This window comes from Carassius auratus, unplaced genomic scaffold (assembly GCF_003368295.1).
Source record: "Carassius auratus strain Wakin unplaced genomic scaffold, ASM336829v1 scaf_tig00030106, whole genome shotgun sequence".
NCBI classification, from domain to species: Eukaryota; Metazoa; Chordata; class Actinopteri; order Cypriniformes; family Cyprinidae; genus Carassius; species Carassius auratus.
In genome coordinates this window covers 1-13,376 of record NW_020525827.1, presented here as the reverse complement: position 1 = coordinate 13,376, position 13,376 = coordinate 1, and the positions used below count along the sequence as shown (strand labels likewise).

The window sequence follows — 13,376 nt, the reverse complement described above, 5'->3', positions numbered from 1 at the left end:
ATTAATGTTGTCAAAAGACCTGGTACTTCGGTACTGTAACATGGAGTCAGAGACTTTTGGATCCATATGCAGTGGTTTATTATCAGGTATGTCAAGGGATATCCAAACTCGAAAACAGAAACAAGCAGAGGTCAGAGCAGGCAGCAAAGAATCACAGTCAGTACAAACAACCCAAAGTCAAACACGGAAGGAACAAACACAAGGAAGCCGCTCGGAAATGCCAGACAGAACTAAACAAGATTTCGTACTATTAGACAGTCCAAACACCGTTTATATAGGGGGGTGGTAATGGGGAACACCTGGTGGTTATTAGCCTTAAGCAAAGGATTATGGGAGATGGGAGTTTGGAATGGAAATACAAAAAAAAAAAGAAAAAAAAAAAAAAAAAGATTACAGAGTCCTGAGTGGAGTGCCCTCTGTGGGAGTTCATGGGCACTCCAGCAGATGACTGTGACAGGTACAGAAAATTATGGATGTCATATTTAGGGGTGTGCCAGTTTCAGAATTGGTGATGATGGTTATGACGCGAGTCAAATGTGACGTTCATAACATAACCCCCGTGGGGGGGGGGGGGGTGTTGGGGGGTGGTTCAGATTGTCTCGCCACCATGGTAGTGGATATGCCGTAGAGTCAATTGGTTGATCTTGGAGATAGCGGGTTAACTCCGTGTCAGCGCACGCTCTGATCGGTAAAGGGGCAGAGATTTCAGACCTCCGTTTAGGAGATCTGTCACAAAACTCATCATCCGCGCCAAAGTATTTTGAGCAAATTTCAAAGCTGCAACCTCCCGCCATCCGCTGATTAGCTGATTGACTGTTTTGCGGTCTATGGAGCCATTGTCTGTTCTAGAAAGGATGCAGCAAACATATTTAATGCTAATGTATGAGGCATAGGCCTACGCTGAGTTTCATTTATGATGAGATGCGCTCTAGTTCACAGTGCAGTGCAAGTGAACGCGGCGCACTGGGGCTTCCATGTCACGGTTATCATTGTCTGCTATATTTGCTTTTTATTTATTAAAATACATGCAATTGGTTGATGAAACATTTATTAAAATTAAGATAAAATTTGATTTAAAATTTGCAAAATTTAATGAAGCGGTAACTATCATATCTGAGGAGTTACAAAACTTCATTAAGTGGTAAAAACCATGTCTTCCGATATATTGCGCATCTTATGATCCTTATGATGAAAATAATTTTTGATAAAAAATGTTTGTAAAAAATATTTTAATGACACGGTTTTGGCGGTTATAGAGTTCTAATGACGGTGTTCAACTATAACCGCCGGTCTCACTGTTATATACTAACCGTCACACCCCTAGTCATATTTATTTCATATTGCCTGTAATGCCTGGGCAGCATTGGTGAGCACAGGCTCAGCGCTTATTTGATTACAGCCGTTACCGGTGAAACCTCTCTCACCCACTCTACAAGCTCCTACTGAATGAATTTGCATATATGCAGACAAAAACAGAGTGCAAGGCATTTTTTGTGTTTTGAGTTTCACCCAGCCCCTCCTCCTCAGACTTGACTCACACGCAGGTTTCCAGATTGACGACACAAACAATACATTTTTAATTGCCACACACGGCACACTTGACAATGAACACAATTATATACACCGTTTTCCGCCGACTGGCAACCCGGGGTGCCGATATACAAAACAAATACTGACATTCCGACCCGGAACGCACATTTTCAGAGGAGAATAACTGACTGTAGCATTGTTTTTCAGATAAATATCTACGTTAACTTAGCATGTTTCTTAAATATTGGCAAACATATTATGGTATTTTTATGCTTTAGTGGAGTCAAAATCTTACATACAGCACCTTTAAATAGAGCATCAATCCTCCTGAGGGTCAGATGAGTCAGATGACACAGAATTTCAGTATGATTCAGTGAAGCTATCTGCCTCTGAAAATACCCTTCTCTCTCATCATTTTCAGTGGTGTTTGCTAAGGCAACCATTACCATTAGTATTGCTTATGCTCAGTGATTTGAACTTGACCCTTAAGTATTAAACAAGCAATTAACTCATCTTGCACAGTTTACAGACATTAATAATACCTCAAATCAAGCGGTTCAATGAGGAGACGTCTTCTGAGGTCGAATGACTATAACGTAAACTCTTTTGACATGGGTCAGTAAAAAAATAATAATACCAAAAAATTAAACACCCATCAGCAACACAGAATACCCTAGCACTTAAGAAAATGTAACAAATTTGTTTTTATTCAAATGTTGGCACATCACTTGTACATCACAATAACTTTAACCACAAAAACAGCAAGTAAATATCTGCAGCTGTCTTTAAATAAATTGCTGGACACACAGCTTTTAATGGTGTGAACCAAACAGATGCATCCTATGTCAGGAATGGGAAGAAATTAAAAACAGCTGTTAGCAATTCATCCCCACAGGAAATAAGTGAATCATATGGACAGATGACCTTTGACCGATCTAACTCACAAACACATATCCACCCAGGCATAACTAGATGATTGGCCCAATTTGGCCCCTTTCTGGATCTGACGTCTACTTAGTTGCTGATTTGCTGTCCAAACTGACAGGCCCAGAAGGGATCTGCATCCGCAAAATCCCACAAAGAAAGCTGTGTTTTATAATATTGGACCATGTTTCAATTTATTCCACAGATTTTCTCCCAAAATCAGTGAAGAAGATGCACAAAAAGAGTCTGCAGAGTCCATCTGGGCCTACTCACTGGGGAATCTAGATCTAAGCATAGAGTACAAGAATTCACACTTGGGACAGTGTCAAATAAAATAATAATAATAAAAAAAGATTTTACACTGTGAATTTTACACTGTATTAAACGTATAGGTTTTGGATGATATATTGTATTAATTAATTATATTTTTGGCATACTGAGCAAATTTAATAATCTCTGTTGTTTAGTAAATTCATTGGGACTAGGAAACATCCAAAGGATGAAATTAAGAACTAGAAATGGATCCAAACTGATCTTTTTCTCCTAATAATTTTGGAACATTAAGTGTCGGCTAAACTGCTGTAATGAACACAATGGATCTCTATAGAGCACACATTATCAGCCTGGCGTTCATAACAAACGTCAGCAATTAGATATAAAGCACAACAACAATCTCCCAGTTTCATATGCACAATCTCCAAGACCAAACCTAAAACCCCACAAAGGAAAGATATCCCACCAGTTTCCTGTTCTGCTGAAAAGCTACATTAAGATTCAAAACGCAGCATCAGCGAGAACAGAGCATTTAGATTCACAAACAGGGGGAAAATGGGTTATGAAGGAGGATCCCTCAGGCCCTGTGAATACGCCCCAATGTTGATTCTGAGACAGCGCCTGATCTCACACCACAGCATCTGGTCTAGATCTGACTTTATTTACACCATCTGCCTTAAACATGATGTTGATACAGGTCAGCGGAAAAACCCCATCGCCCTCACAAAGACAGGTGCAGCACAGAATCAAGCCAATAGGTGTTCATAGGCGTTTTAGCAACTCAGACTGGTTCAAAAGGAGATATGGCTCTGCTGTGAGATGTGAATTTCAATGACTGCAAAGAAACAATTTATTTAATACATGCCAGCTATTAGAGCTTCTAAAACCCAGCAGATAGTTAATACTGAGGTTTTAATCATATTGATCCAGAAAGCAAACATGCACTTTCAGAAAGGGACTGTAATACAGGACAATAACAATGCTTCTTAGTGTTAAAAGTCTATGCCATTTAAAGGGAATTGAAGTCTCTCACAAAAAGCAAGACTGGAAATACAGAGAACAAAGCATATCTGAACTGTTAACATGCACACGATTCCCTTTATGACAGTTAAAGCAGAGTTTGAAGCAGGGTTATTAAAACAAGTGCTACCTGAAATAAAATAAAGGTTAACTTTAAATATTAAAATACTTAAGCTCTGTCAGTCTAACTTGTGGTAATCAAATTGAAACTTAAATTGAAATAAATAAAAACAAAAACTAGTAACATTTACAAAAAGTAAACAAAATTCTTGAAAATCAAAATTTGAAAACACAAGAAGAAAAAAAACTAATAAATATGAATAAAAACTACATCAGCAGCTCGTGATACTGAAATAACACTAGTCTCATGTTATGAGAAGAGTCACTTTTACAGTCTTTATGGTTGGGCTTTCAGAGACAACAAATGATTATACAAAAATAATCCAAGTAATTCCAATATTAATCACTTAAATTCCCTTTAGATTATTTTATATGTTCATCTGATCAAAACAAAACAGCTTATTGAAGCTCTGTTGAAACACAAAGTATACTGTTGTGCAGTATATAACGTAGTACGTAGTGTGTGTGTAGTACTTTATACTCAAACTGAAACACTATGTAATGATATATATATATATATATATATATATATATATATATATATATATATTAATTAACATATTAAAGTATAGTGACTAGACTGTGTCTTAACGTGTGAATAAAATGTACATTGCATTAATGTTTTTTTAAGTGATCACTAGACGCCAAACATAATGAAAACACTATCACTGGGGACTTCTGAAACATGTTATCGACTATATTTTTGAACTACGACCTGGAGTCCAGAGAGAGAAAAAAAGAAAGAAAATAACCCCTAAAACCAGGAGTGACAGTGGCAGTACATAAAGCCCATCACGACTGTGTTTGAACCATGAACCTTTGTATGACCGCAAAAAACAGGAGCTCTGACCTGCTGGTAGTTTTCATCTTGCGGTTTAAACGTGTGATCCAACGGCTGAAACCTTAGATTCACATGAGGAAACTGATGAAGCCAGTAAGTCCACCAAGGAGCGATATAATCAACACTTGCAGACGACATCCTTCAGCAGTCCACGAGACGAAGAAATCACTTTCCCAGATAGAGACAGTCGGACTAACGTTACTTGGGTGTTTCTTTCCCGGTTCCTCTCCGTTGTCTTCTCAAACAAAAGCCATGGATTTAGACATCAGAGAGACGGAGTACTCAAACAAAAGTGCTGAAGGAGACATAAAAATATCTCTGAATACTCCCCCCAAATCGAGAATTAGCGGGAAATGTTGAATTATTACATTAAATCCCGGTCTCGCGCAGCAGCCATTCCTGTGCGTGTTTTGCGCTCTGAGGAACTCGGGAGCGAGCTTGACTGAGCGCACGATTGGGACTCGGGGTCGCGCTTGAATAGGAGGATGAGGATGGAGGCAGTTTCTTTTTTTTATGGTGGCCTAATTGTGTTGATAACGAGATTCAGCAAAGTTTGGAAACACTATATATTATTACTTTTGGATATTAGCGTTAAACTCTTTGTCAGAATAAAATATTCTTAAAATTAGATAAATGCTGAATTTAGAAATTTATTTAAAAATACATAACGCAATGCTGCCATCTATCGGGCAACTCAAGTTAATACAGACACTGATACAAAATTAATAATGACAAATAAAGGACATTTCACATCAACAGTGCCTTCATGATCACTGACCCTTATGATTTATAAAAATGTTCCGCAATAAAAAGCGTATAACAACTTTTAATAACAAATTAAACAATTTGTCTCACAATTACAAAAATAAAGACAAACGCTAGTGCTCCATTAATTTTCATTGGGAGGTTATTTTAGATGTGAATTATTTAAGAACACACAATGTTGCTTAGGTTTTTAGATGTTGATAAATTGTAAAATAAATCTTTTTGTCATGTTTTTGCACAGAAAACTGTATATTTGGTGAAATGTCAGCATTGCATCCTCTTAATAAACAACTAGTAGTTTCATGACCTTGCCAATCACTGCTAAATGTCAGTATTTTTTTTCCCCTAATTTTCAGTTTCTTAACATTGTTTGAAAAGGTTTAAAATCACAAAGTGAAATGACCACCAGAAAAAAAAAAAAAAAAAATTCCAAGATAGACATTAAGACTACCTGACAAAATGTGTCAGCTATATTACATCGATATTTAGTAAATGTTTATATTGGCTTTATATCAAATACCAGCTAACAAGCTAGTACATAAATGAAATGATCTTTCGAAACAAATAAATTAAACTACATTAAATCTGCAATCGGTAGATCTCATTTGATAGAATACAAAACAAATGTTTCGATAATTCATTAAAGGTCTTAAAACGAACAATCCTTTTAGCCTAAAAACAAGGTCTGAGGGGAGTAAAAATGTCCCTAGAATAATAAAAAAAAAACTTTGGGTCAATAAGACTAATGTTGTTGGAACGAGTCTTATTCTCACCAAGGCTGCATTTACTTAAAAATATATTGTGAAATATTATGGTTTAAAATAAACATTTATGTCAGTATATAAAAATGTAACATTCAAGTGATGACAAGTGAATTTTCAGCAGCCATTACTCTATTCTTCAGTTCTCAAGAAACAAAAGCTGTAGTAAAGGTGTGATCCTGGACCACAAAACCAGTCATAAGTAGCACGGGTATATTTGTAGAAATAACCAACCATACATTGCATGGATAAAAATTATAGACTTTTCTTTTATGCCCAAAATGTATATATTGTGCTTTTCTACCAAAAATGTACAAACAATAGACAACTTTAAATGCAGTTTTTTCAGTATTTTGATAGTTTAGCAAGCTAAGATTGCAGATTTTCATATATATATATATATATATATATATATATATATATATATATATATAGTTATGTATCAGCCAAATATTGTCCTGTCCTAAGACACACATCAATGGAAAGCTTATTCAGCTTTCAGAAGTAGCATAAATCTTGGTTTTCAAGCAGGTCCTGAAGTGTGAAAAGCATAGAAACAAACAAAACGGTATTCTTAATTTTCCCAATTTTATTACAACATTTTGTACAATGGAGACATCTACTTGAGCTCCTTCACAGCCAGACCTGAAACAAGAGAAAGATGGGTCATATTTACAGCAATCCTTGAAGGGACAGAGTCCAGAACTGACACAGCTGTAAGTGTTAGTGGACCGGTGGAACTGAAGTCTCTGAGAAGCGAAACCCAGCACTTGGTCCCTCATTGCTCTAGCAAGCGTGTAAATGCACAGAGGGCACAGAACAGGCCCAAAGTGTTTGGACATCTTGCATACTCCTCAAAAACCTGGTCACAGCATTTCCATGACTTTCCAGTCAGTTGTAAGCACTTTAAAGATCTCAGTTTTTCACATCAACACAATATTTCAGAGCTAAACGATAACACAACACTAAAAAAAAAAAAAAAAAAAAAAAAAAGAAAAAAAAAGCTTTACTTTTGCAGGCCTTTTGTTTGTAGGTTTACTATTTAACATTCATTAATTTTAAGCCAAATCATTTCTACAACCAAACATTTAGCACAAATCCTTAAGGTCGATCAAATTACTGCACAAGCATTATGCTGCAAAAACGTAACAACTTAAAGGATTTGGTTCTCTCTTGATTGATGGGATCTTGATATTAGCATCATTACTTCTACGGTATTATAATCCCAGCACTGTGATGTGGTTTCTGAAGACTCACCTGGTGGCAGGGACTGCTTGAGCTTCTCAGCCTTCTCTTTGTCTGTGATGACTAATGTGTACAGGTATCTGCTGCAGCGGACCTTGAACTTCACATTATCCTTGTTCTTCTTGATTTTGACAGCTGTTGGAACACAACATGAATTTAGAGATGAATTTAGCAAATGTCACAAAAAACTAAAGCAATCTCTTAAAGCTGTTGTTCCATCAAACCAAAATCTATTCAACATTACGCCAGTTCTTCTCAAACCTGGTCTTGCAACACCACAGTACTAAACATGTTGGACATCTAGAACAGGTAACATCAGCTCATTTCTAGTCTCTGAACCATTGTTCAGTCCTCCACGACTAAGATGCACTAACATTAACTTCAGCAAAGTGAATACTTTGAAGATGCACCAAACAGCATCACAATAGCCCATACAGTAAGACCAAACTAACTGTCACAATAATAATAAAAACAACAACTTACAGCACTACAACAAAAACACAAAAAAGGAAAGTCTCAAATGTACCATAACTGGTTTATTAATTAAACTTACACTTGGCATCCTTCCTCCTTGCTGTAAGCAGGAAATCTTTGATTTCTTCAATTTTGCGTGGCTGTGAAGATGAACGCAACATTTACACGTTAGTACTTAACACGTTAGTTCACTCGATATCTTAATGGCTTCTCTAGAATTATCAGACAAACTTTCAATGCGTTTAAATTGAGACGGATTCACTACTTTAAGTTACTCGTATAAGTTCTCGAACATTTCTAGGTTGTCCATCAGCGTGACACTCCTCCATATCACCACCATTAGCCACCTTCGGTTATCCAAGGATTTTACTTCAAATTCGATTTTATTTTAACATTGAACAAATGTCACTAATACCGAAACACTCTATATTTTACCATTTAATAAAAAATAAAAACACGACGCCAATGCAAGATATAAACAAACTCACCATTTTGAGGTGCGACTCGACCCTGCAATGCAGAAAAACAAGACTTTATTACAACACTATTCTACACAGCTTCCGGCAAATATTTAGTTTAATGATACATTTATACTTGTTCTTTCACATCGCACATGTCTGAAATATGACTATTGATGGATCGATGCAGATTTACATGGATTCGTTTGATAGAGCTAAAATGCTAACACTTACACGTCCCGCGAGCGAGGGGGGAAAAGGGCGGGACTTCCGCGTGAAGGCCTGATATGGACCGGCTACGGTGGCTCAAGAGGGACTCTCTGGCCTAAAACGTCAAAACTCACAGTGACGTCTACTGGTGCAGCATGAATATATCATGCATTTGCTTAAATTAAATCTGGAGACTTTATGAAATAGATGTACGGTGTATCTAAATATATATATATATATATATATTGTATCATATTGAAAAAGTGCTGAAGGGGACATGGAGAGATCTCTGAAATGCAAGCTCCCTGTAGGGATGTTCTTTGATACAGCACTCTGTGAACAGCCACCCCTTTCAGTAAAGACCTTCTGTGACTTCTCTTTGTGGAGGGTGTCAGTGATCGTCTTCTGGACCATTGCCAAGTCAGCAGTCTTCTCCATTATTGTGGTTTCAAAGAACAAAAGATACATGGAATTTATTCACCTGTAGGCCATTTAGGTTTATGTTAATAATTTTGTCCATTTAAAGTGATATTTTGGATTTATTGCTGTTTTTATTTCCACATTTCATTATCTTCATTACATTTGACAAATTAAAAGGTGACTTACAAAAGATGACTAAAATTGAATAAAACTTTAGAACGAAAATTATTACTTACCATTATCACCAATAACTTATCGCTATTTGTAAAATATAACCACAAATCATTATATTGAATAAACAAACAAACGAGAGAAAAAAAGAAAAAAAAAAACATTTCTATGTCTACAGAGGTGACACATTTTATATGATGCAAGGCACTGATTGCACAAACGATCAGTCAATCAATCAACCAATCAAATGAGAAAGAGAGAGGCCTATATTTAAACCACTTGACCATCCTTGTGAAAAGAACTGATTGAAAAGAGTGATTCATTCATGAAAAGGGCATTCATTATAGCTATAGGCTTGTATACTTGATGTTTATAGCAGAATCTTTGAGATAGTTAGGTTCTTTAGACCTTTAGGCATGCATGCACGTGCACATCAATAATTCACACATCTGGCTCTTGAGTGTATTTCAACTCATCTGCTGGATTCTTGAGTGACATCTGCAGCTTCTCAGCACTTAATTAATAAAGGTAGACACCACCGCTGCCCTCCTCACTCTAATTACTGTCCCATTGGCTCATATGTGTTTCGGCCCACGTAGAAGGCATAGGGCAGATCCCACAGCTCGCTGCCCTCCACTGAGCAGAATGCTGATTAGCTTCTTTTGGCTCGGTGTATTTGCTGCTTCCATTCAGGGAATTTATTAAAGCCTGTCCAACCTTAGTTAACGAAGGTGGGTTTGGTGCACGTTGTGCAATAAAAATAAAAATCTAAAAAAAGCACATTTCAGATTGATGATGAGGAGCAAATCTATCAATCTTTCCTAGATTACAGTGCATGTAGATGTATATCATAATTTTATTATATATATTTTTTATTCCACATATTTTTTGTTTTTTTTTCAGTCACTTTTGGTGCAGTGGCACTAGATGGCAGATTATGCTTATGAAACAAACAGAGTTGCACGAAACATGAGAGAAAGAGAAGAAAGAGGGCAGTATATGACCATTTACTGAGCCTATGTTTTTTGTATTGACTTCAGTTCTTCCAGTCCTCAAATTCCAAAGACATGAAATTGTAAAACTGATTGTTTTTTATTTATATGCTAGTATGCAAGGAGGCTGATAATATGGAGAAAGCTGTTTGTTAGTATTCCCATTCAGTTTAAATACAGTTGCTGGTTGAATGATCTAACAATGGACCTTTGGATCAGACTTTCATGTGCTAGATGATAAAACTTGAGGAAATATCTCACAGAATGAGGGAACTGAAGTTTCAGAACAGTATACTAGAAATGATCATCTTGGCTGCAAGGTTTGGATGGGAAAACACACATTTCCTTTAAAAAAAAAAAAAAAAAAAAAAAAAAAAGAAAATAGAGTTAATTCAGCAGCCTGTTTAAAATTCTCACCTAGTGAAACTTTAATTCCTGCATTTGGGCTACAGCCTTCAGGGTCAGACTTCTGATTCTTATGTTTGCATGAGTCAGTCAGTAACTTAAGCATAATTAAGCTGCATATGCCTATAAAAAATGACAGATAGATAGAACATCCTAATATAGACATTTAAATGGCTCTGCACTAAACAAAAAATGATTGCATTGGCAACTAGCTGAAATTAAATAATGTTATATATATATATATATATATATATATATATATATATATATATATATATATATATATATATATATATATATTTTTTTTTTTTTTTTCATTTAATGTTTAATTTATTTCAAGGCTCTTGTTTAGTCTAAACTGAAGTAATAAAATAAATATAAAAGCTAAATAAATAAATAAAAATAAAAACCAAATAAAAATTTATACAAACCATAGATATGTTTTAAAAATACCTGAAATATTAACTGAAATAAATATATGTAATTTCAGCTAGTTGTCATTTTTGTTAAGTTTGAATTGACTTACTAAAATAACAAAAGCTAAATAAAGTTAAAAGGCTAAAATATATGAAAACATAAATAAATAAATAAATAAATAATAATAATAAAGACAAAAACAAAACAAAATGACTAAAATGAAAAGTTAAAATGTAAATAGAACACACACACACACAAAAAAATACGAGCATGGTGCTCAATTCCAATTTAAATGAGGAAAAATTAATCATTGCATAAAAACAACAAAAATAATCAATTTACAATTTTTTTTTAATATAATTTTTTTATTTTTATTATTGACTACCACATCAGCGCATGCAGAGCTTTCCTTACATATACCATCTCAGATTCACTAGAATAAATGTGTGCCAAGTCTTCAGGCTCCATTTTGACTAACGTACATCGTCTTTAATACTCGCAGTCCATCACTCAGCCATTCAGGTGAGACAAACACAAGCTTCACTGTGTGTATAGCCAGAAGTAATATGTGGTGCTGGCCCGGCATCAATCATGGTTTGGATTCTGCTGGAACCATAAATGGGAATAAGAAGTAGGGTTCATCCAACCATCATTAGTTTTGCTCAACTTAATTTCATCTTTAATTTCAAACCTGTAGTGCCGGAGGGCTGCACTGGGATGGTAATGTATATATCTGGAACTGGAATAAGACAAGAGCCCTGAGTGGAAATAGCACTGGTGAAATAACGTGAAATGGAATTTTCAATTAGGTTTGCAAAGGATCTGCTGAGGATTTTACACTTGAATATGGAATTGAACCACATGTAAGCATTCTCGTGAGCGTCTAGGCCCAGACAGATACATTTTCTTTCCACAAGAACATATTTAAACAGTCAGCTGAGGTGAATTCATATACTACTTCTGACAAGGGATTTTTCCTCATCTTTATATGCATTATGTGCATTGATCGGCTAGTATTGATTCTTACACCCTGGATTATAAGATGTTATCTGAAAGCAATCATACAGACTTCAGAGGTTGAAGGACATCATTTTAGAAGTGCAACAGAAAGGGCCATTTCACATTGTGATAGGAACATTACAGGGAAATCATTGCTAGATCCAAGTTATTCACCTCTATGAGAATTTACGAAACAAATGGCAGAAATGAATACTTTTATTCAGCAAGGATGCATTAAATTGTTCAAAAGTGACAGTGAAAAAATTTACATTGATAAAAATAAAAATTAGCAATAGTAAGAAGTATGTGCACTAAAGACTGTCAAAATTCAGCTTTGATGTCACATGGATAAATTATATATATATATATATGTGTGTGTATGTGTGTGTGTGTGTATATATATATATATATATATATATATATATATATATATATATATATATATATATATATATATATATATATATATACACACACACACAAACAGTATCTTTCTAGACAACCTCTCATTTTCTTGCAAATGTGTTTTTATAAGATGCATATTTCATTATATTTTCCGTGACATTTTTTAAGGTCCCTAAAAGATGGAAATTGGCAGTTTTTTATTTTAATTTTTCCCTGATGCTTTTGACTTCACATCTCAAGATATTCACAGGTGAAGTTTATATTCTAATGGAGCAATGTACCCGAATAGTATGTTACATGACTGTTTGGGATCTGATTTTGCAGTATTAATGTTAACCATACGGATATGAAAGATATGCAGTTAAGGTATATTGCACCAGCTCACTCAGGAAAAAACAAAAAATATATATCTAACAGCCACTTTTATCTAGTTGTAGTTCCTACTTTCACCTACATGACTTCTTCATAAATTAGTATTTTCTGAAAGTCAGCATCCTTTTCTCAAAAAAGCTGTCTGCCCTGTGCCAGCCTGATGCCGCCCATCTACACTGGTGCCTGCAGGCTTTTCCTGCAATCCATGTGCCTGTCAGCCTTTGAGAGCCAGACTTCCAGCTTTTCTACCCACTTTGTCAATTTCCGTCGACAGCAGGGCTATTTCAACTGTCCTGTAACCGTTCTTGGCTGGAATGCAGCGTTCTGTTGCCTGCACCACTTAATGTGGAATAAAAAGGACTCCCCGACTTGCTGAATATATAGTATGCTCTAAAATTTTTCACTGTATTAGTAACCTGGTCACACCAGACTGACATACACCGAGACATCTGATGATAGGTCTTTGGGCACATTTACCATCTTTTACTCATCCTAATTTGGCTGAATCAAGAGCTTTCAAAAGAATGGAAAAAGCGTCTGGGGTTATTGTTCTCTTGATGAGAAACTGCTGCTC

At 35.5% G+C, this 13,376-nt stretch overlaps 2 protein-coding genes across 3 annotated transcripts in view; both read right to left on the bottom strand.

Moving 5' to 3' along the window:
• The window catches only part of LOC113080026 (protein tweety homolog 2-like), a gene marked incomplete at its 3' end in the record, with an annotated part of 34,313 nt that extends 29,127 nt beyond the window's left edge, over window positions 1–5,186 (bottom strand). Inside the window, exon 1 of the mRNA XM_026252273.1 lies at window positions 4,718–5,186. Coding sequence (XP_026108058.1) covers window positions 4,718–4,846 — 129 coding nt within the window. The remainder of the gene's footprint in view (window positions 1–4,717) is intronic.
• A 1,617-nt stretch (window positions 5,187–6,803) lies between these two features.
• Window positions 6,804–8,736, bottom strand: LOC113080025 (60S ribosomal protein L38). 2 transcript variants are annotated; one of them, XM_026252270.1, is made up of 5 exons: window positions 8,646–8,736; window positions 8,442–8,463; window positions 8,033–8,093; window positions 7,492–7,614; window positions 6,804–6,879 (listed from the first exon to the last, which is right to left on the bottom strand). In XM_026252270.1, exons 2-5 carry the CDS (start codon window positions 8,442–8,444, stop codon window positions 6,854–6,856), a joined length of 213 nt encoding a protein of 70 aa, XP_026108055.1. In that variant the 5' UTR covers window positions 8,445–8,463; window positions 8,646–8,736; the 3' UTR covers window positions 6,804–6,853. The 2 variants fall into 2 exon arrangements, with proteins under 2 accessions (XP_026108055.1, XP_026108056.1); XM_026252271.1 differs by lacking the exon at window positions 8,646–8,736 and adding an exon at window positions 8,548–8,566.
• Between the last annotated feature and the right edge of the window lie 4,640 nt (window positions 8,737–13,376).

What these genes read in the sequence shown, in the direction of transcription:
- LOC113080025 (XM_026252270.1), bottom strand. An exon ending in AAGGAGGAAGGATGCCAAGT is followed by an intron (nt 7,615 to 8,032) that starts GTAAGTTTAATT and finishes GTGTTCCAACAG; the next exon opens with CTGTCAAAATCAAGAAGAAC. An exon ending in CAAGCAGTCCCTGCCACCAG is followed by an intron (nt 6,880 to 7,491) that starts GTGAGTCTTCAG and finishes CTCTTGTTTCAG; the next exon opens with GTCTGGCTGTGAAGGAGCTC.